A 25,499-nucleotide genomic window follows, 5' to 3' on the forward strand; every position below is an offset into this window, starting at 1 on the left:
CTAAAGTCGAAGTAACAACTTCTTCCAGCTTTAACTAATAATTTGGTATGGACAGAGTACAAGTCCTGAAGAAGGTCATGAGCTATTTCACCACTTTTATATACCTATTATATCCAGCGATCAACCCTGGCTTCGCACGGGTGCAATACTGATACTAAATATTCTACAGATTTGTTTATTTACGACATCACATTAGAAACATCTATAATTATCACACCTCCTCCAAATCTTCCTCTCGAATCGTTCTATCCATTAAAAAAACCGCACCAAAATCCGTTACGTAATTTTAAAGATCTAAACATACATAGGGATAGAAAGCGGTCAGCGACTGTTTAATACTATGTAATGATAAAAATAATAGACCACGAGGGTGTAAAATGAGTGGTTACTTTTGTATACTATACACTATACAAAGAAAACGTAACTAAAACGCAGCCCCGAAACGTAACTATAAATAGCTAAGTAGCTACGTTTCCGAGTGTCACTTGAGGTAAGTAAGTAAGGGCTTAAGTTTATACGTGGCTGGCGTGAATTTCATGTTTCCATATCTAGATCTAAATCTTGCAAACCTTTTTAACTAATGAATATTTGTTTAACAGGAAAAAAATCAATATTAAGTTATTGTACATTAATAAGTCTAAGCTTGCGTGGTGTTAAATTGGTGGTGGTGTGAAATTAGCCACATGCAGGTTTCCTCACGATGTTTTCCTTCAACGCCGAGCAAGAGATGAATTATAAACACAAATGAAGCACATATATATAGTGCTCGCCTGGATTTGAACCCGAAATCATCGGTTAAGATGCACGAAGTCTAACCACTGGGCCATCTCAGCTAGTGAAATTATGAGTAACCAAAAACCCTAAGCCTCCATAACGTGTAATACAAACACTAATATAATTCTGTTCGGAGATCTTTTAAAACCAACTGTTTCCGACTATTATTGCTAACAAAAAATATACGAAACATTGATTCGAAAAATATGAAAAAAAAAGCCGAGATAGCCCAATGGTCACACGTGTATCTTAACCGATGATTGCGGGTTCAAACCCCGGCTAGCACCACTGAATATTCATGTGCTTAATTTGTGTTTATAATTCATCTCGTGTTCGGAGGTGAAGGAAAACAGTGTGAAATAACCCACTTGTGTCTAATTTCATAGATATTCTGCCTCTTGTGTATTCCAGAAAACCGGATTGGAACAGCGTGGTGGAATAGAACCGAAATAGAACTCAATAGGAGAGCGGTCTTTGCCCAGCAGTGGGAAATTTACAGGCTGTTGTTGTTGAAATGATTTTGATGCAGTTTTTTATTTATAGATAGTAATTCAAGAGGAAGGTTTGTGTGTGTAATAAATGCATAATATAGTAGAGAAACCCTGATAATTTTAGGAGTTATAATGCGATGTCGTACATAAACACATTTTGTGCTTACAATGCAAACGCTGGCTCGATCCTACGTGATCAAATTAATGTACTACAGTATAGTACACCTTAAAAAGGTCTGCAGAAAGGTCCGCGGTATACATATATGTAATAATATCTCTTAAAGGTAACAAACAATAAAAGCTATCTTTTACTTTTCCAGAAAGACCTATGCATATACGAACAGATTTTGAGCAATACAGCATCAATCCTTATCCAATTATGTACCCATAATATCGCACAATATATCGCATAATATAGATAATATAAAAGTGGTATTTAAAGAAAATACGAAAATATGTTTTCAATGGTGTGTAGCATTCATATTTTCCAAAAATCATGTTTCGACTTAATTTATAGAAGGTATCGAATTGTTTTTAATTAAATGATAATGCATATAAAACTTCTTTTTACATTTTCTTAGTTGTACAGAAAAGTTTACCGTGTCCGTTATTTTTTGCAACTGGGTTTATCAAGAAATTTCTTCTCACCTTCACCTAAATCTAAACCAATTTTTGCGATGTTCAATTTAAGTTGAGCTCTAATTGATGATAACATACCTTGAGTCTTCGAACGAGCTCGTCTGGTCCAAGGTCATCGGTGATTGGGCGGCAGCCTTGCGGGTACACTATTTCCGCCATGCTGCCAATCTGAAATAGACACATATTTAAAAAAAAATATTAAAAAAATAATATGTAAGTCAAGCTTGTCACGTCATCAGTGTAATTCTGTATGATTTCATTTCGTATCTCATTGAAATGAAATTTTAACAACCGGCTTATGATGACACGCCTTTGTGATACCTTTTATAATTATTACACTGAATGTCGCATATTACGTTCTGACATTTGACGGTCGTGTTTTGCGGTGAGTTTCGACTTTCTTCTTACAGAATGTCTCTATAAAGCATAGCTACTTATAATATACTAAAACCTTCCTTGCTAATTATTTAAACAATTAATTAATACACATCAACTGGTAAAAGTTTTATATAGGGTAGGTTAAAAAGTCTTCTAATTTTTAAGTATAGAGATATCCAAATACAATAAGGAAACAATTAATATTATAAATCTAAATTGCATCATGTAGGTGGCTTGGTAGCGCTTTTAATGCTATTTATTAAATGCTAAAGAATATTTTTTCCAATTTTAAAGCACTTTAATTAGTATGTCTATAAAATACTTTTCATCGTTCAAATATTTACCTTAAATTTGACTTTAACAGTCAGAAATAAAGATCGAGCAAGATATAAATGTGCATGATTAAAATTAACAACAAACCAAATCTTATCTACTGTATTCAATTATACAGGATCAATCAATTTAGCATGTTTTCTGTACTAGTCATTAGTAGAAACTTAATTGGTTTATTATGTTGTAATTATTTATCATTTTATAATTTTCTATTTTATTTCCCAAATAAAATGTATGCATTGAACATTAATTTTTAACACATATGATACAATAATTATCAAATTATTGGCCTCTCGTTAATTTTTATTTAATTAATTAAAAAATATAGAACAGCTATTCCAGAACAGACAATTGGCTAAATCTGTCTGGATAACTCGTAGGATATATATTATCATTAAGAGCTTACTTTACAGTCTAAACTACAATTATGTTTACTAAGAGAAAAAATTACATACAAACAACATAGAGATGGTCAGCTAGTCATAACATATTATAATATTGTATCCATTAATCTTAACATTCAAAAGTTTTGTATAAAAGTAGTGTTGAGGTATGCAACAACTATTGTAAAATTTTGTGTAAACGAAAACTGAAAATTATTCTATCATCCGGCCTAAACATGGTGGCAGCCACTTACCATTAGTTGGCTTATTTACTTGTCTGTCTGTATATCACAAAAAAGTCATATAATTACAGAATCATTACTTAAATCAATTGTAAAAATATGTGATTCTAAACCTCTATTTCAAATATAAACCTAATCCACCCTAGTACAGCGATTTCAATTTTTAAATAGAAACCTACAAGGTCAGTTACACAGGTAAGGCTTAAACATGATTATGCAAAGCATTGCAACTAATAGTATATAGAAGCTTACATAATAATAAATATATAATCATATTATATCCTTTCACACTGACTTTACTTTTTTTTTCAAACATTCTACTCATTAGTACGCTCAATATATTTCAGCATAAAATTTAAACTTATTAATAAGTTGTATTAGTAGTAACTGTTACTGTAATAAGTCTAATAAATGTAAAAAATGGTTGGAAAGTCACTGGTCCCTAAGATATAGGGGTTAAGGGATACAGGGCCTCAAGTATCAACTACAAGTACGAGTAATTAATCTGATGTATTAACAATAAATATATTTAATATAATTTGATTTAAAAATAATCAATAAATTAATAACTTGCATTGATATTTTATATATATATATATATATATATATATATATATATATATATCAAAAACAGATATTATATTGTTAGGATATTTATTTTTTAAATAGATCTGCAGATAATTTACAAGGTAGTAACTTCACTCCTCTATGGTACATTTGGCATAGCTAAAATAATTATAAGAAATATTAACATTCCCTTACATTGCCAATGCAACACCAACCTTGGAAACAAGATGTGTTTCTCATACATACAACAATTCAGAGTATTATTGTTCAGTAGCAGAATATGTAATTAGTGGGTGTATGTGTAGTCAGAGAGACTTGCATGAAGTCTTACTATCTATTAAAGATTAAACTATGACACTTTTAGTGAAATCATATTGGATTATAGTCATTATAGGCTAGCATATAAGCAACTAGAACATTATTGATAATTCTTAAGTAGCCTATAGCCTAGCCAACAATCCTAATCACTAACAATTTTTAACGAAGTAAAAATGTACATTGATTAGTACCAACACAATATAACAATTGATATTTTATATATGCTTTATAACATATCTTTCACAGTATGAAACATTTATTTTCATAAATTTCTGTTAAAATAAAGATGGCATAGTAAATCAATCATGTGTAACCACCTCATTTCTATGAATAGTTATATTATAATAGTAGGGAAACATACATAATCATTGGCACTTACCCAATTATTAGTACTCGACTATTTATCTAAAACAATTGAAATAAATAATCGAAACATCGTATTTAATGAACAAAAGATTAGGTAGAGATACATTAGTATGAAACGGCAATACTAGGAATAAGGTGCTACTATCAAATCTGCTCTTTTCCTAATATGTTGCGAAGATAAGCCATATGTATCATAATTATTTCCATACTTAAATTTCATAATTTCATGCTATGTAGGGATATTTATTTTATTTATTAGTTAAAATTAGACAGCCACATTAGGATTGTCAAAATGTAAATTTCTATTATCAGCCTCAAAGACAATGTGACCCTTTCACAGAATATGTAATGTAAGAGTGTAAAAAAATACAAATGTCTATAATTTATGGAGAGAAAAGTTATAAAATAACATTATGAAAGCTGGATTAAAACTATGAAAATTATTGGGAATACAATATTTTTCAAAGCTAATATTCATAAGCTCCTATTTATATGTATTAAAAAAATTGAAAAACAAATTTAGTAAGCAAAATTAAAAGGATTTGCTAAGATTAAAATTATGTAATTGATGATAAAAATGTTCATTACTTGAATGATTTCAATAATATGCATTATCAAGCAGGAGATTATGAAGTGGAACATAACAATTAAAATAATTGTTTTTTTTTTCTTTTTTGTGTCTAGCAAAGCTAAGCTAGTTATTGCAAAATATTCTGCCACTGCTAAAAAAGAGATAATAATTATTATAAGATTAAACAGATACAAATTGCAAAGTTTTTAATAAAGTTATATAAAGACCTGTGATCATAATTAATAGTTTTGCACAAAATACATTAATTAAACTTGATATGTGCTATTTTGTTCTTTTTGTTTAACAATATATATTTTTGTTTTTCTTTTTTTTAACCATAGATATTTAGAATTCTTATTCCATTGTTTAAATTGTTATATGCTTTACAGTACAAAAATGTTGTACAGTATGGCTATAGAGGCATTTATTGGTTATGTTTACATTCAGAAAACAAAAAAAATTAACTATTGCTTCAATACTTAGAACAGGTATTGAGCCGTTAAATTTATCTAATAACTAACTAATATGTTTGTTTTTCTATGAACACAATAATCTTCAACAAGAAAATACTAGTAGGATTTGAAATAATATTTATGCATTTGATTGCCCAATGCTTGAGAAAGGTAAAAGCTATTAAACATCACACTATGGCCTACTGTTGGAGGTGGAGTATGAATGTTTAACGAGGGTGAAACTGAACTGATATATTTAAAGTAATAATTTGCAGAACGCATTTTAAGAATTTATATTACTTAGAATTAGTATTGATGCTGATAAGCCTCGAAATGTAAGTGCATTGTTAAAAATATAAAATGCAGTTATTCATAACATAAGTAGATAAGTAAATACTTCTTAAAATTTCAAACCTACTTTTTCATTTTAATGTTTTTTTTTAAATTGCCAATAAGCAAATGGAAATAAGCATATAAGTTTTTGCACTAAGAACTGAAAAATATAATGCAATTAGGAAATATGAGAAACAAGCATAAAATAATTAAGTTTAAAGAAATATTAAAGAAGAGTTCTAGTTGATCCTTCTTAATATCATTTAATTGTAATATGTAGAATTATAATTGATCAACAAACTGTTTCTAGAAACTTACAACAGAACATAATCTGCTAACACGAGACGAAATAAAATAATTTACATGGATGTGTGCTTTAATAATACAAACATTTTTGAATATTTTAAGTCAAAATTACAGTTACTTGTGTTTACAATTAACTGTAAAGGAGGTCAATAATATTATACTAAATATATTAATAATTTAAGTGAAGTCTGATATTTATCCAATTAAGATGGTAACTGAATATGCAAAATTCCTTCTACTTGCCAATTTTTACAAATAAAAAAAAAACCAAATGTGATGTTATATTATTTTAGTGAAATTCTTTTTTCATTGTCATCATCATCTCAAAATCAATCATAATATAAAGGTTATGCTTTTAAAAATGAAAATAAGCTATTCAATTCTTAACTGAATAGCATTTTGTTGTGACATTGTTTTTTGTTAAAAAAGATGCTACAAATTGTATCACGCTTTTTTGACAATATGGTATACATAAAAACTTTCACACTGAAGAATTTTAAAAGCTTCAAGGCATAACATTGAATAAATCAAATACGGAGTGTTGAGTGTCGTATATCTTAAAGATAAAGTGCAGTGTTGTTCGGGTAGTGAATATTAATATTCCGTGTAAACATTAAGAAATCGAAATCATAACATAAATTATGACGTGGTAACATCAAACATACTAATCTAATAATGTACCGAATTTGAAAACTAAATGCATCGTTGTTTTGGTCAATACAATTGCGTTCGTGGTTTCTTTCAAGCGACATAACATTTTCGCTTACCAACCACGATTCGATTACATGAAGTTTTTACAACCAAATAAACAACAAAATTTCGAGGTTAATCCACGATCAGTTACACAAATGTTACACATTACTACTCATTTTTTTCATGGATTATACAAAACTAACTTACGAGATGTGATAATGGCTAAAATACGTACAAGAAGTCATAGACGTGGGGCCTGTGTTCCCGATGTTTACAAAAATCACCACAGCAGGAAAACCCAAACGAAGCAATCACGGAAACAACATAATAAGTCTATAAAAACATCACTAGAAAACAAATCATTAGGATAAAGAATTGTCTTATTGATCTAAATACATAGAAAAAACGCGTTAAAATTCTTTTATCAATCGGTGGACGCCAAACTGCGGGAAAAACTACTGCGAAGTTAGCAACATGTCAGTTTGCAATTCAAGGTTACTCTATAGTCTGTGGTAATCGTCCAGAAATGATATCGATGTAATTGTACAACATTATAAATAAAGAATAAAATAAAATAGAATTAAATAAATATTCTTATAATAATATGGATATTATTAATTCACTATAATATGGAATCTCATTCCAAAAAATACTTTAGAACTCTTTTTTTATTATAAGTTCTCTATTTAACATTTTTTTCTTATTTATTTTATCAATTAATTGACTTGTTAATTGATAAATTTTATGTATCAAACTTCAGCAAAGACAGGACTGAAGATAAATACCCGGAAAACCAAAGAAATGCGATCTGGTGTGAAGAACAACTCACCGTTGCTGATTGGCACAGAGGTGGTGGAACGCGTCCACCAATTTACTTACCTCGGGAGCGTCGTGTCGGAAACGGGGGGATGTGAGGAGGACATCGCCTCACGGATCGCCAAAGCCCGAGCTACTTTCGCGCAGTTGAGACCTGTTTGGCAGTCACGACAGCTGACCCGAAGGATCAAGCTCAAAATCTTCGGGTCCAATGTCAAAGCCGTACTGCTTTACGGGTGCGAGACGTGGAAGGTCACAAAACTCATCTCACGCCAAATCCAGGTCTTCGTCAACCGATGTTTGCGCCGTATTCTCGGAATGTACTGGCCCGAGACCATCTCCAACTCAGAACTGTTGGAGAAATGCCGCGAAAGCCCCATTGATCGACAGATTAAACGCCGCAAATGGGGATGGATTGGCCACACACTCCGAAGGGATCCCGACCACATTCCCAAGCAAGCCTTGGATTGGAATCCTCAGGGGAAGAGGAAGCGTGGCCGTCCTCGTCAAACCTGGCGTCGCACTGTGATAGCTGAAGTGGCGAGCATCGGTATGACGTGGAGCGAGATGAAGCATGAAGCTCAAGACAGATCGAGATGGAGAACCTCTGTGGACGCCCTCTGCCCCATCTAGGGGTCATAGGACTTTAAGTCAAGTCAAGTAAGTAAGTCATGTATCAAACTTTATGAAATCCGCGAATAATATTTAAATAGTAATTTGTACAATGTCTTAAAGCTTTTATTTGGCTGCGTGTTTCGTTCAAAAACAATTTTTTTATTCAATTTATAAAGGTAAGGATAAATAAAATTCTTCCTTTTTGCATATTGTATTTATTTTAAGCATTTTATACTAATTATTAAAATCCTTTTCCACAAAAGGAACACCTTAATTAATTACTTACTTACTATTACTACTTATTTCTTAAAGTTATCTAACTGCTTTATAAGTTAGTAACGGACAGAACATACATCAAGTATTTAAAAATATTATTTAAGCAGCAGTCAGGTTGTCATGTCATTAATCACACCTCTAAAAAGAATTTGCTAATGAAAAATATTATACTTAATCATTGTAATTTATATTTACAATGACGTCATCAGTTTAAGAATGGTAACGTGACCACCGACGGCTGCCACTACTTTACTAGTTTCTATAAAAGTTAAAAAGATATAATTCCTTAATTAAAGCGATTTTATTTATATTATTTAACTATTTTAATTTAAAATTAAAACATAATCTGTATAGTTTTAAAAAACATTGATGAGATCGGAAATATGATGATGAGATAGGAAATACAGAAATATTCGGAAATGTAATACAAATACTAAATGTTTTTTAAAAGATTATGTATACCATTAAAATTTGGATATTTTCCTGAGTATTTAATTAAAATAACATTCACTTTAAATCTACATCTATCACAAAATTATAGCTAATCAAGTTCCAGCTTTCTGAACGAACCAGCAGTTGAATGTATGTCTTGAGTCAGATCGTTTTTTTCAAGTGCATACAAATCAATGCACATGTCGTCCAAAGCAAGCAAGTCCTCTCTGTGCTTCAGAAGCTTACGCTTCAATTCATCAATCATGTCTTTTAGTGGAACTGTTCCGCCGTATTCTTTAGGCAAAATGGAAGGATCGACGTGTTTCACTAAATCGTCCGATGTGCGATGGAACTGTAAAATAGATTATCGATTTAAAATAAAATAGTTTTTTTGAGTCGTCGCAACTAAATAAACATAAAGTATGTTTGTTTGTACAGTCAGAGTGAGAAATACTTCGCCAGTTTTTTAATTCATTCCTTTATCAAGTCTTAAACAGTTATACCTTTTGAATCTGAAAATCAAATCATTGCGACACATGTCATTCTCGATCGGTAAAGCAGATTATCGCTCATACTGATCACATGAAAATAGATCTTAAGTGACGACGCTTTTCTTATCCCGACTGTACATTCTTGCAAAACATATATTTTTACTGTTTTGTTCACTTGTAGTAAAATGTTTAAATTATTCATCGTTTCACATAGAATATATATCCGTTGTAAGTATTTACCATAACTCTGTCCTTAAGCTTATCGCTGAGCAAAGATATTGCGAACTCAAAGAACTTGACGCCGTAATGCGGTATGTTGACGAAGTGTGTACGCTTGTGACGCATTGGTGTGGAATTCTGCGAACATAATATGACATTAAATTATTTAAAAAAAATATGTGAATCGTCTTCTTTGTTATAATCAACAAATTATTTCATCGTTAGCTCTTTTAGTCTCTCCTCCCTCTTTATTTCTTAAGTAATTAAGTATTAGGGAAAATGTTTTTATTTTTTTTTAATTTATTAACATAAGAATTAACAACATTAAATGCAAAAATATATATACAAATATGAAATAAAACTAGATAGGTATGTATAAATCTTGACCGTGTGGAATGGTGGCAAGAATGCTAGCAGCATTTAGCAATGTTTTTATTCATAAGTCTCTTATCTCTTATCATATCCTCACACTTATTCAATCGTCGTCTTCCGGTCTTTATCATCACTTATATTTTATACTTATTTAAAAAAAAAAAATGAAAATGGAACATATTGTTTTCGGTCAAATAAAAAAAAAATGACGAGATGTTTTATATACCTGTATACAATTTAACATGACGCGCACATCGTTGAGCGACCAGAGGCTCACGTGTGGCATTTGCATCCCTGCTTCGTCATTAACGTGCGTGTAACCCAACAGTTGAGAACGAGGCTCGTCAAGGAGCAGCTCCACTATCATGGAGTGAACGCGTGCCATCACACTGCTGTCATAAACGTGTGGATCGAAGCGACCTGAAAAATGAAAATGTACGATATAACAATACTATAGACATCAATGATATTCTAATAAACAGATATGTTATACCCATACTAAACAACAAAGAAAAGTGTGCCGCGCCGGGGACCGTTTATTTTACATTTCGTTACAAGTAAAAAGGATAGCTTGATAAAAACAATAAGTAAAAGGGATAACTAGATGTTTTAATTACGCAAAACGTATTACTACATAATTATGATGTATTATAACGTATTACTGGCATAATTATGATGAAAACGACTAAAGGCAAACGTCCCAATTAGGACGTTTTCTAGTCTTCACTTTTTACGAGTTAATGACATATCTGTTTACTAGAACATCATTGATAGACATTTTTTTCTTAAAGAATATTTAATAGACAAAGATTCCAATGTTAAATTCCAATCTAAAATCAAAAAGGTTCTATATAATGTTGTTTAATTAAATGTAATTACGAATAACTTTTACCTACACTGTTAAGGAAGGTAGAAGGCATGAAAATAATTACATAGTTCCTAATAATGAAAGTAGAGAAATAAATTCCGGAATAAGGAAGTAATTATATTTATAATGTGCGTTTATTTATGCTAATAAACACCAAGCATATTAATTAATTTAACGCGATACATTTTTCTGCCTACTTTACTAGGTTTTGTGTTTCTTCTAGTTGTAACAGTTTGTTTTTACTAAGTGAAGTCCGGTTTCACTTTACGTTGTTTATGTTTCGGAAAGACTACGGTTGCAACACCGTGGAGTAAAAACAACGAAATCACTTCTCACTAAAACTTTTTGTTTAGAATAAAAACAGTAAAGAATATTTATCAAAAATAGTTACTGAAATCTTTCAACCATTTAACAACGGATCAAATTTTATTAAGAAGCTTCTTGGACAATAAATTATTTTCTATTACTCGAAATGTTAATATGGGTTTATCCTTGCAGGCGATAATGATATTTATTCTGAAGGTATTTGGTGTTAAGATGATAAAATTCTCAAACACATTGCCTAACTATTATTAGTTGCGTTACAATCTCCAACCCAATGATTTTGATTATTACATATTTTTGAAATTTCAGCTTCTTTGACATAGTTCTATCTAAGATCTTTATTATTTTTTATCAATGTTATATCACGGTGGACATATCATTACCTAACTGGTTATAACTGGTCATAACTGGTTTACAAATTATGAATACAAACCCATGCAAGATAAAACGACCCTCCGTCCTTCAGCATCTCTCTTCGGCAGTGGAACTAGGTACCCAGCATCAATAATTGCTGCAATTTTTGGATCCAGAGGATCGAGCTTCTGGAACCAATGTGGATGCATCTGCCGTATAGTCAGATATCTCTCCAGCATGGAACAGGCTTGGGGGATGGAGTATTTCTTCGTGCGTAGAAAACGAAGCAGAAATGGTGTATCTGGAAAAATCTTTAGATAAATCATCCAATTTATTTTAAGCTGTTTGGTTTCATAAATATTTCAGTTAGGAAAGACCTCTTTCAATATTTCTAAATCAATCACGAAATCCATTAAGTACATAACTAGCAATAACAAACTAGATAACCCATTACTAGGGAATACAGCAATCTGTCAAATGGTCGTTTAGACTTAAGACCTTACTTCAAGTTAACATTGCGAGTTAGGGTATATATTTATAAATGGTGGATTTTACTTCAACAAATGTTCTTAATTTTCAACCGACTTCAAAAAGGAGGACGTTATCAATTCGTCTGTAATTTTTTTTTTTATGTTTGTTACCTCATAACTTTTCACTCGAAGTAAAACCTAATTTTTCAAGTTTGCTCGGTGCCTAAATTCGTTTTAAAAAGTTTTAAATTTTTGAATTCGGAATTCTACACACACTTTTAAATATTCTGTTTACATATGCACACACATTGGTACACGCTAGTATTTATGTATACATTTAGTAGACAGAGTAAGTATTTAAATTACTATTTATACATCCGTATATTTATACAAAGTACGCGAAAAATTTGCGACGAATTCATTAAATTTAAAAAAATATATTTTAATGTTATTTACAGGAGCTATTGTTGATTTTTTAAATATGAGATAAATCTGGTTTAGCAAAATTATGATAAAATATATTTGAATTTATTATTTTTATTACAATAACCTAATTTCCAGCACCTATCTTGCTTAATCATTGCCAAAAAAATCCAGTTTTTTATTTTACAAGATTTTTTTATCAGACCACATTTATTATATTATGAAAATAAGATAAATTGTCTCTATGAACAGATTAGACTATTTGCCATTTGATGGCCCATTAGCTAGTCTATCTTCCAAATAGAAAAACCTACCAGTTCTACATTTCTTGATTGCAGGATGTTTTTCAATGAAATGCCTCATCTGCGAAAGCGCATGTTCCCTTAGAGTTATTTCCTCTCTTATATCAACTCTGGCTTTTTCCCTTAGTTCTTGAGGAAGATCGCCGGTTTCGCGCTCATTGTTTTCCAGGATGGCAAGCCGTTCATCATCAGTGAGTCGGGGTGTATCAAGATCGGGTTTAGGTTCGTGCTCTCTTCGGCAATCTTCGGGCTGGAGGACGGATGTCGCCATTTTCGTTTATCTAAAACAAAAGAAATAAAAAACAAATAAATTTAAAAGCAAACCACTTTACAAAAATATCCATATACATTAATTTATTAAACAATCAGAAACACGATTTTATTTAACTCATAATAATATTAGGCAGAATAAATATTGACCTTAACAAATTTAAAAAGTTAAAATCTTTTTTTTTTAAATTACGAATACATACGTTTGCATTGTCTTCCTTTGTTTCTCTATATCTAGCCAAACAGAAACTACACAGATGATATTAATATGTATTATATTCAATATATACAAAATACGAGTTGTTGTGAGATTTTTTGGTTAGTTTCCATTGAAATGTAGAATGAACTAGATGATGACATTATTATTATGAAATTCGGTCACCAAAATGCAAAATGGAATCATTCGGTTACATTGGATTTCAACATGGTTTTAGACCATGATCAATTGACCCACTGCTAAAGTCGCCCATCATTATTATGCAATGGATTATGGAATAATATTTTATGTCGTGGAATGATGTAATACAGAGCCTACCATTAAAGTATGAAATATACAAAGTTAATAAGTATTTAGAGTTTTTATTTAAATAGAGTTTTATGTGTCATTGTTTTTACTGTATAAGGTACTATACCATTCAGCCGATATATTTTAAAGTTTGTAAAGTTGTCTTTGACTTAAAATGTGCGGTCAACGTTTTACTGTCCTGTAAAGGGCGCGGATGTTGTATAAAATGTCTTAACTATAATTTAATTAAAAAACACATTCATCATTTACTTTGGTTGGACAAAATTCCACTTCCTTGTTTGTACATCATTTCAAATATTTGTTATCTATCTTGGACTGGTTTTTCTATTTACAAAATTATCTTAAGTACCTTTAACTCATAACACGATTATGATGTACAGTCAACAAAACAAATTATTCGACGAAGTACATTATTTTAAGTACCATCTATTACGTTATAGATTGGATATTGTTTTTTGCACAACAATTGAAAAACTTTCATTCGAACAATTCTGAAAGCTATGCAAAGGCATTAAACCTAACACGAAAAAACAAAATATATTATATCATCTGTAATTTAACATAAATAATTGTTAAAAACTTAAGTAGGTACTTAATATATGTATAGAAAGTGCCAGACAGATATTTATTAAATAATTAATTCATAAAACATTATTAACTACAATAATATTAATATCAAACATAATTTAATATAATTATATAATCCTATGATATGATGTCAATAAAATCTAATAAGCCAATGTTTCAATTTTATTTAATGACTAAATCTAACGGTCAAAAAACATTTCTTAAATGTTAATTACATGTTAGTACTAGATAAAATACTTATAGTATTATTTTAAATCACTTTTTAAGCATGATGCTTATACAAGGATTAAAGTACAGCTGGTATCGATATTTTTAATTTTAGCTTAATATAATTATGCAATAGCCTTTTTTCTTCTTTTTAGTTAAAAAAAAAAATAAATGAAAATATTAATGAAAATATTTAGTCTGGGAATTGAACTGTTACTTTTAAAAATCAGTATCTATATGCTTGTAAACGCTACCGTCCCATTTTATTATCTGTTGGATTGTTCACGTTGCAAAACGAAAGCGAAAATGGCGATTTTAAAACTCCCATTGTCAAAGCTTATCACTTTTACTGTGACGTGAAAGGCAAGTGAAAGTAATGAATGTGTATTTGAAGGTCGAGAGTTTTAGCGCGAACTTTATTAGTCACGAAAATTTTGGACACCATTTTAAAATAATCGAATTGTCAAATCTGTAAAAAATAGTACATTGTCTATGGTAAAATCTTATTGTTTATTTATTTCATTAGAACCTCTGTAGTACTACATATAGTGAATTAGTAGTTAAACGAGACCAAATACTTAATATATTTCACAAATTTTATTAAGTTTAAAATACAAAAAGGCGCTAATAACAAATTGTAATAATGTCACCTATTTAATTAAAAAACTAAACTGCTAAAGTAAAAAATAAATAAACTCGAGTCGGTTTATTTTGATATTTAATTAGTGGTCACTGATTATATAAATACAAGAGCCGAAATGGCCCAGTGGTTAGCACGTGATTTCGAGTTCAAACCTGGCAAACATCACTGAATTTTCATGTGTTTAATTTGTGTTTATAATATCATCTCGTGCTCGGTGGTAAAGGAAAACATCCATACATGTGTCTTATTTCAACTGAAATTCTGCCACATGTATCTACCAAACACCATACATATATAGGTACCCAACCGTCTCCGGAGGGGAGTCCTTAGCTCAGCAGTGGAATATTTACTGGCTGATGCTGTGCTACATTAACATTAGGTAGTGAATCCGTTGCGCAGTTTTAAAGATTTAAGCACACATAGGTTCATAGGGACAGAGAAAGTGACTTAGTTTTATACTAAGTAATAATAATAAAAATATATATTTGTCGTTGTACCGCTACACGCAGAGAAATACACTCAAGTATTTCAATAATAATAGCATAGTAATATTCATAATGTACACCGCATTTTCGAACACTAATAAAATCGTTGTTATAGCCGGTGATATATGTAAAGAACTAAATGTTTAAATATTTCTTTAATATTTGCAAAGTTTGTCTTCGCACTGCCATTAATTAAGTTTCGGTAATAATGTAATTCAATTCTTATAGTTTTGCCGACAGGGCACAGATTATTTCGCCAATTTCAAGGAAATAATATATCTGTGGTAATTAAGAATATTAGAAATTACTTTTTAAAAATAATTATTAAGTCAAAAGTAATAAAGAGCTATGAAGGAAAGGACACGTGCGTATACTTTAAATTTATTTATTTTGTTTACTGATAAGAATTAAGTTATTGATTCTATATTTATAGATATAAAATTTTGCTTTCTCACAGAACAACTTTACAAGTGTATTCATTTGTAATATAAATTGTTACTTTATTTACATAAGAAAAGATTTTGCTTTCATATATAATAAAGTATAGCGGGCGGATTTCTGGACGAACCAGGATATTGCCCGCGCCGCGTACGACAACTGCCGGCCCGTTACCGTGAACGGGACGTTGGAATAGTCGAGTAACACGTAATAAGAAAAAATGGCGTCCGCTCTTGCGCCGTTAATTAAAATTTTGGTCTCAGTTGTTTTGTTAAAATTATTGATTATTTAATTACAGTAAAGTGTAAATAATTTAAACCGATATTATTAATTACACTGTTTATAAAAAACTTTTGGTTTTTACGGTATTAATATTGTTCTCACGATTTCGGATTGCATAAAGGGCATTATGTGAAAAGGCAAAATGGTAATCAAATACCAATTTACTGTGATAACTTATTTAGTAGTTCGCTTTCGAACAATTTGCGACCGAGTGGCGAGTTTCTTAAGTTTTTAAAATTACTTATAATAATCCCGCTGTTCTTCGAAATTAAGATGTGGATCATATAAAATATCATCAAATAGTTCCATTGTCTGATCATTTTCAACGAACTCTTTCTTTTCGCTGGGAATAAAAATGACTAAACGGCATAAAGGCGAGTGAAATTACCGCGAAAGTTTCGAATGAAAGCAATATACTTTCGTTTTAATATATATAGCGATTTTTGTATGACTCACATTAAAAACGGGAAAGTTTTCTGATTTTGCTATAATGTACCAATTACCTACTTACATAATTATATACGAGTACAAGTTTAAATATAATAATTTTATTTATATCTGTCTGTCATGACATTGTCACTGTTTTGTGACAAATAAAGATCGTTGAAGAACTATAGGCCGTACCGATCAATCTCTATCGAGTCTTCTCCAACGCACAACATCAGCCTGTAAAATTTGCTGCCTTAAGTTCTCTTCTCCCTTTGAGGAGAAGGTTCGGACACATTCCACCACGCTGTTCCAATGCGGGTTTGTGGAATACACATGTGGTAGAATTTCTTTGAAATTAACACATGCAGAATCCTCACGATGTTTTCCTTCACCGCCGAGCACGATATGAATTAGAAACAAATATTAAACACATATTAAGCACGTGAATATTCAGTGGACTGGGTTTCAACCCACAATCATCGAATAAGATGCATGCGTTCTAACCACTGGGCCATCTTGGCTCACGTGTGGCGAAATAATCTGTGCATTTTTGGCACAAATAAAAGCCTTATAATTGAACTATAGCGTTAGTTAGGTGTTGTTTTACCAACCAACTGTTTATTTTAATGTTATAATATAGTATACTATCTTAAGGCACCAATTATCTCAGCACATTTTGCAACTAAGTCAAAAGATCATTTATCATATACATAAGTATATTATTAGGTAAAGAAGTCGACAAGTGTGTTCCTTTGGTCATATTGTGTAAATATGCAATACATTCGAGAAGCTTTTCAATAGGTTGCTAACTGTATGTCATCATCTTTAATACATTAACAGTCCCATTTCAATTCATTTTTTAGGTTAACGGCTTTTGCTGTGCCAAGAGAGCACAGATTATGACATCAATGTCATAACTTCTAGAATAATTAAAAGCAAGTGAAAAATTACACCTACGGCCATAGTTTAATCGCGGATTTGTCTCGTTCTGTCGTTAAAGATTTGATATTCGAAAGAAGAAGACAGAGCATTGTTTAACAACAAAATATATAAAATATACAAAATATGAACAAAATATATATAATTTATGGTAAGACCATACGAAAAAAGCCAAATAAAAAAACATTTGACTTCAAATTGATCCGATATCATATGTCGAGAGATTGATCTATGATATTTACTATGGATTCGCGAAAAAGTTACGTTTTGAAATTTTGGAAGTAAAATTCAAGTGGAAATAAGAAGTTAAATGTAATAGTGTTGTATCAAAATTAAAGATATACCTATTAGTCATAAACTCTTAGTAGCGCACAATATGGATCAGGTATTTGCAAATCGAATTTCATAGAAATTCTGCCACATGTGTATTCCACCAACCCGCATCGGAACAGCGTGGTGGAATATGTTCCAAACCTTCTCCTCAAAGGGAGAGGAGGCCTTTAGCCCAGCAGTGGGAATTTACAGGCTGTTGTTGTTGTTGTTGTTTGCAAATCGTAAGAAACACATAAACATGAGGTTTGTTAATCTTTTTTCCTACTTCCATTGGAAGGGAGTATAGGTAAAAATGCTCAGTAAAAAGACTTAATTATAATAATATGAGATTTGATACATTGGCTCTGTTTCATAAAGTAAAACCTATAAAATGCAGAACTGAACACACAACATAAATATTCTTACTCCAAAATACTTTAAAGGCAACACTTAGACTTCGAAGAAACTATCTACCGGCTCTACACGCAGTTATAATTAGGTAAATATACACATATGTATATACCTAATTAATATCATTTTTAAATAAAGAACAAACATAAATTTTACTGGCCAGGATAATTAATGTCTTGTCTTTTCTCTACTGCAATACGCATCCATCCGCTGAAAGCATTAAAATCCGTTGCGTACTTCGTTTATAAAAATCTAAGCGTACATGCGAGAAGCAACTATTTAAAGATACAAATAGCCTTATTATCTCCACTAGTCACTAACTGATTCATTTTTCTCTCCTTGGAGATCCTTGGATCGAAAAATGCTGCTGGAATACTAGCCACGTGATCATTATTTGCAAAGTTAATTTTGGACGAATTATATCGTCATTTGAGTTCTCAATACAAATAATTCTTAAGTGTGTAACTACAGGCACAAGGGACATAACATCTTAGTTCCCAAGGGTGGTGGCACAATGACGATGTAAGGAATAGTTAATATTTCTTACAGCGTCATTGTCTATGGTATATGGTGACCACTTACCATCAGGTGGCCCATATGCTCGTCCACAAACCTATACCATAAAAATATATATATATAAAAATCTTTTTATTTTGATTACGTATTTTCCACATTTATGAGTGATGATTCGCTATTCATGATATCTTACGCTGTTTTGTATTCCGTCATGTTTATAATCATGATCAGTAAACCCATTTCGAGTCCATCAGCGTATTGTATTCATATACGTGAGGTTTTATTGTTGAATTGTTATAAGCGATATTGATTCATATGTTCTTGATTTTAAAGTTAATTTCGCTTTATCAGACTAATTCGAGGGATTCGAGATTCCATAGTTGTGATGTTTGGGAGTCTAGCTTTGAATCTGATTGCATGTAGCAAGAATTATATATTTAGATTTGGTTTTACTTCATGCCAACATACATCATCATTGTTAGCCCGTGACCGTACCTTATTGTACATACGTTTCCTCAACTTATTTTTCAGCCAATTTCCGTATGTCTTTTATTCATCAAGAATAAGGACATCCCTTCTACGTCACTCTAATTATACGCAGTTCCTATAGCAATTATTATCAGTTCTGCAAATGATTCAACAATCAAAATCTCACTTAAGTTTGCTTATTTTCTGACATTACTTTTCTGCGTTTAATCCCTTATTAACTGATGCGATTGTTCAGAAAAACTTCAAATTTAGTACTGTACATTAAATAAAAGATGAAAAGATAACATTTTCGTTAATATATACGACACTAGCTGTTAGCCGAGGTTTTTCTCGCTTGGTAAAGTGAATATATTTATACAACAGCAGCCTGTAAATTCCCACAGCTGGGCTAAAGGCCTCCTCTCCCTTTGAAGAGAAGCTTTGGAACATATTCCACCACGCTGTTCCAATGCGGGTTGGTGGAATGCACATGTGGCAGAATTTCTATGAAATTTGCCACATGCAGGTTTCTTCACGATGTTTTCCTTCACCGCTGAGCACAAGATGAATTATAAAGATAAATTAAGCACATGAATCAGCGGTGCTTGCCTGGGTTTGAACCCGCAATCATCGGTTAAGATGCGCGCGTTCTAAACACTGGGCCATCTCGACTTCATATTTATACATTAGCTTAAAATATTGCATTGATGTAAGACTTCTTTGTTTAGAAGTTTTTTTCAATTAAAAAGTAGCATATGTCCTTTTCTTGTCAGGCTCTAGACTATTTGTATAGCAAATTTTATTTTTCTCGGTCGGTTTTGTCGGTTTTGGCGTGAAAACGAGACAGGCAGACAGACAGTTAATTTCGCATTTATAATATTACAGTATGGAAGTACCTGTTGACTTCCAGGCAGGATACATTACATATATACATATATAATTGTATTTAACTAATATGACTGTATTTTTTAAATGTTGAAAAAGAGTAACTACTGAGTTTTATGCCGGTTCTACTCGGTAGAATCTACTTTCCGAACCGGTGGTAATTCACTTAATTGTTAAATGACGATTCAAAAGTGCTTGTAAAAGCCTACTTGTACATGTATAATAACCTGTTATATATTCAAACAATAAATTATTTATATGTCGTTAATTATTATGTAAAGTTTTCACTTATTATAGATTAAGTACGATAGTAATTTAATATATACTTTTTTTTAAATTTATAATGTTGTAAGTGTGTTGATGTAATCAATACTAGAGAAAGGTATTTTTAATAGAATAATAAAGCCACTGACTATTACAATTTCTTATATAAATTCAAGTAAAATGCACTTAAAAAATAATGATTAAACGTAAAATGATCGTAATATTCATACAGATATATAATATGTATTTAGTGAATTATAATTTTTTCTTTTCCAAAAAAAATATAATTTTTTTTTGTTCGTCAGTAACGTGAAAACTACTACTTAGTCGAAAAACGTTAGATGCTAGGTATTACTATTCAATTCCATTGATCCTACCCCCTTTTTAATTAATTATCCGCTAAGAGGCCGTGTAACAGACAGATAAAAAACTTAAAATTACTATTTTAAATACGAAGACATCTTATAACGAATGAAGCTTATAGATTTTTATTTATTAAAAAAAAGTATAATTACTATTTGTTTAGTTTTCATTCTTTGTTAAATAATATTAAAATTTATTAGTAACTAAAGGTATAGAATAGTCGAGCCTGTCGATGTAGAAATATCCACTAAGTTAAATAGTGGCTTATGTACACTGCCTACTTAAAAAGGTTTAACGCGACATCACTAAAGATTTATAAAACATGTACAAAAAGAGTAGATTATTACATCACTATAAATACTTAATTAAATACAAAGGAATAAAAAAATTCTATAAATTAAATAAATTAAAATGTATTTTTGATGACTAATTATTTTGATGATTAATCAAAGCTAACTGGAAATTGAAATCAAAATAACTTTTTTAATTTTTATTTAATCATAATGGCAACACTATATTAAGCTCAAATGTGATAAATACTTTTTAAAAATTAAAAAAAAAATCGTAATCGTATAGAACAACTTACGTTCACATTTTCGTCAAAAAATTCGGGACACCAATATACACGTCACGCATTAAAACTTCTCGGGTCTGACTGCTCGGTCGATGCACCTTCCGACCGTTAGCTCCCGAAATATTGCCACACTGTGGATAAGGTACTCTTGTACTTTAAAAGTGTTTTATGTAGGCTGTTGCCCTTTTAAAGTACATTGGGCTATGTAAATTGTCAAAATCGCCGTCTACTTTGTCGTTCTGCGATTCGAGTTATTTCGTAATTTGATCTTTTTGGTATATTTTGTACTAAAACAACGTGGAATATATAATATAGTCTCATTAACAATATTATAATATAGCTTATTATAATGAGTACAAAGTTACAAACGTCGCGTTAATGTACTTACATCATAAATATTTTAGAATTTAAAAAAAAAAAGTTTGCAAACTAAAAAGCTATTTATACCTTATAATATTTGTAAGAACATTTTATTTTCGCAAAAATATTTAACATATGGACATGAAACTAGCAGTTGTTTTCAACTTTGCCTAACGACTTAGTATTTTTTGGGAGTTAATTTCAATGTAGTAATGTTTTTTGCCTGCGATATTTAAAAAGGAAGCAAAATATAATTGACATTCACTTTACAGTCTTCCTTTCTTAGATAACTGTATTGATTATTTAGCAATGCTCTTGAGATATTTACTGTCAAAAGAATAAAAAAAAATGAAACAAAAAAACAGCGATAAAATCTTATTCATTTTGTTTTCAATGATCTTAGCGCTGATCATTTATATATCTAGACAGACTTTCAAAGTCGAAAACAATAATGCCCAACTGTTAAACACTAAGTACACGCACACTAGGAAAGTAGTATGACGTTCGGCGAATGGCAAGCGTAGCTGTCACACACACTAAGGTAATAGAGTTAACTCTCTTGTTTTACTTCTTTTGTTGAGACACTATCTAGATATATTAATCATCTAGGGATCTTACGTCATAAGAATGAGTGTCTTTAGACTTTTAGGATTCAATTGGTAAAGAAAGTTACATTATATATAACTAGCAACCCGTCCCAGCTTTGTACGGCTTATAATGCTGACACTACATATACTGCATTTTGATGGACCTCTGAGATCCCGGGTTCGATTCCCGTTCGAGTCGATGTAGATTATCATAAGTTTTCTATGTTGTCTTGGGTCTGGGTGTTTGTGGTACCTTCGTTACTTCTGATTTTCCATAACACAAGCGCTTTAGCTACTTACATTGGGATCAGAGTAATGTACGTGATGTTGTCTCATATTTATTTAATTATTTATTATATTATTTATTACTGCAGAATGTCTTACAATGTTCGCAATTTGTCATTCTATACTATATTGGGCATGTATTATGCATATAAACATTCCTTTTGAATCAATCTATTTAAAAAAAAAGGTTAAAAAGACAGTTGTGTAATTTTAAAGATCTAAGCATCCATAGGGACAGCAGCGGTAAGCAACTTTGTTTTATACTATGCAATGACGAAATAAATGATCAAAGTGCATAAAAAACTAACTTAAAATTTACAATTCATCGCATGATTGATTTGGATTGTCGCTTGGCCTGAACTTGACGTGACTCACAAACAGCCCATACGTATCTATGAAACTAATCTTGATTCTACACGTGTCTGAATTTGTTAGGCTTTTGTATAGAAATGGTGAAGATTATATCGTATTAAATCTATAAATAACTTTATTTGTAACTAGCAGTCGCGCGTGGCCTCGCTCGAATTTTGAAAATTTTAATTATCACGCGTTAGGCAAAAAAGTAGCCTGTGCATCTATATCTATATTCTTGGAGTTCTAGTTTGTTTCATAAGAAATTTTCATCAAATTCGTTTTAGCGGTTTGGTCGTGAATGAGCTGTCTGTATAGACAGACTGACAGACGAATTATTTTCACATATATACTATTAATATAGATTATTGATTGAATTACGACGAGGGATGCATGTAGCCGTAGATATAATAAAACATAACTAATAATTAACAAACACATCTGAAATTCTGTCAATTAGAATAAGGAAAATACTGAAAAAGAACACATATATTACGACAGTGCCTTTTCTTAATATGTGAAATAGGAAATAATTTCTATAAAAATAGGTAGAAAATTACTTTAAGTGGTAACGTATTATTGAATAATTTTCGTATAACACGTTATTCAAACGTTTTTATTCTAGAAATAGACTGACAAATACTGGTCTTTTTAAAAAGTATGGTATTTAATCTGTGAAGCATCATTTATTTTAAAACATAATGGTAGGCGTAGAACGAGTTTGGATAAAATGTGTGCTTTATCGATAATAGTTTTACCTTCCTGGTGATCAAGTTGTCGATGAAATTCTTTTATATTTTAATTATTTGAATTTTTGTGATCTTTTAGAAGCAATGGCTTAAAAACAATTCACTTGATTTTCTGGATTTTTTGTAATATGTCTTATATTATTTTATGTAAAACTGTATCAGAGAAAGACAGAAAATATTATTTTACGTATCACAATTTCTAAAAACAAATGTACACAACGAGAATAATACTTTTACAGACATAAAAGTATGATTTAAGGATTAAAAAATATATCTGATTAAAGACGGAGTTCAATAAATACATAAAGCCTCGGAAAACAAACGCAATCATTAAAAAAAAAAATTGGAGCTCAAGTGCGGTCATTGGCCTTACCGTTACTCCCGAATCGCAACCGTCCCGTGGGACAGCTTGCTTACTTAGAGATCCGTAAAAGGTACATAAAAAACTCCTTGGAGTTTTAAATCAAATATTCATTCACAAAATTTTGTTTCAATGAAATGTTTTGACTAATTTTATTTGCGTGCACTTTTAATAATTCTGTTCCTTGCTAGTTCTGCTCAATAGCATTTACATTATATGTGGTAGCGGTAATATTAATTTCATCTTGTAAATTGACACTTCAAAAGTATTCACAAGAGCCAGCTTGAATTAAGTTTGTTTTGATCTTGTATGAAGAAGGATTGGTTATGAAATCATAAACGCAAGGATGCAAATACTGTCTTTATAACTGTGTCAAATCGACTCGCGTGTCATTCCGTTATGACCAATTACAACCACAAAGCCAAGTGTCAAGGGTATTGTATTTCACGAGATGTGCACGTCAGTTCGTCTAGTATTTGTGTGTGTCTCTTAGAGATATATAAAGCCAGACTTGCAGCTTTACTGACGATTATGAAATTAACTTAGTGAAACCGACTGTCGCTCAGTGAGGTCTGCATAATTTGTTCTTTGTCATTAATGATTAAATATCTCTTGCAGACACTGTCCCATATATATTCAGTATATTAAGGCATGGTAATGCTGACTTGATATAGAAAACTACCAGGTTTCCTTTTTATAATCAGATTTATTGTGATGGATATATGATACAACCAGAATATAATACTAGATTTGAATGAAGTGAAATGTATGTAGCTATATGAATCCAATGCAAGTAAAGATTAAATGTTTTAAACACTTTGACAGTTTATTTGGAAAATAGGCAATCTAAATAGCTGTATAATGTTACTTCTAAACAAGGTTCTTATTTTTATAAAATAAGTTAAAGTAAACAAGCTATATTCAACAAGGTTTTAAGTTACTAGACCAACTTGATAAACAATTTTGCGACTTTAACAAATTTTGACAATCAACATAAGAAATATGTTTATTTTTGATATAATTACCAAAATTATAAGTTATAAACATATATTTTGACGTTTACTAATGTTCATTTCATGAAATATTTATTTCTTTTTGTATTGTGTTTTTATACGGAGCCTATAGTAAATCGAAACTTTCACGCATGATTGCATGTACATTTCTTTCAGCCCTTCTGCGTACACATGGCGCTGACACGAATTTAAACTAACTTCATATCAGATGCATTTGTAATGATATATTTGGAAACCATATACCCTTACCAATTTACAGATATCATTTACTTTTCTATATTAAATAACTGGCTCTTAAACCATGTAAAATGTTAATATAACTTTGTATTATATTTAAAAAAAAGAAATAGCTGCGAAAACATCTATGATAAATTTAAAACATTTT

The 25,499-nt window shown here is 30.8% G+C and overlaps 2 protein-coding genes across 4 annotated transcripts in view; both read right to left on the reverse strand.

Annotated features, from left to right (window-relative positions):
* The window catches only part of LOC124539960 (sister chromatid cohesion protein PDS5 homolog B), a 40,759-nt gene extending 33,434 nt beyond the window's left edge, over positions 1–7,325 (reverse strand). For both annotated transcript variants that reach the window (XM_047117335.1, XM_047117334.1), the window contains exons 1-2: positions 7,082–7,325; positions 1,983–2,072 (exon numbers count right to left, since the gene is read on the reverse strand). In XM_047117335.1, coding sequence (XP_046973291.1) covers positions 1,983–2,063 — 81 coding nt within the window. In that variant the 5' untranslated portion in view covers positions 2,064–2,072; positions 7,082–7,325. The remainder of the gene's footprint in view (positions 1–1,982; positions 2,073–7,081) is intronic.
* Positions 7,326–8,493: 1,168 nt separating this feature from the next.
* Positions 8,494–25,499, reverse strand: part of LOC124540023 (clavesin-2-like) — a 30,699-nt gene continuing 13,693 nt past the window's right edge. Inside the window, exons 1-6 of one of the 2 annotated variants that reach the window (XM_047117421.1) lie at positions 21,421–21,545; positions 12,821–13,089; positions 11,693–11,914; positions 10,294–10,487; positions 9,717–9,833; positions 8,496–9,337 (exon numbers count right to left, since the gene is read on the reverse strand). In XM_047117421.1, the coding sequence (XP_046973377.1) occupies positions 9,095–9,337; positions 9,717–9,833; positions 10,294–10,487; positions 11,693–11,914; positions 12,821–13,079 (1,035 nt within the window). In that variant the 5' untranslated portion in view covers positions 13,080–13,089; positions 21,421–21,545 and the 3' untranslated portion in view covers positions 8,496–9,094. Of the gene's footprint in view, positions 9,338–9,716; positions 9,834–10,293; positions 10,488–11,692; positions 11,915–12,820; positions 13,090–21,420; positions 21,546–25,499 lie in introns of those variants that run through there. The other variant, XM_047117422.1, reaches the window with a different exon arrangement.

Source organism: Vanessa cardui, chromosome 24 (genome assembly GCF_905220365.1).
Source record: "Vanessa cardui chromosome 24, ilVanCard2.1, whole genome shotgun sequence".
Taxonomy (NCBI): Eukaryota; Metazoa; Arthropoda; class Insecta; order Lepidoptera; family Nymphalidae; genus Vanessa; species Vanessa cardui.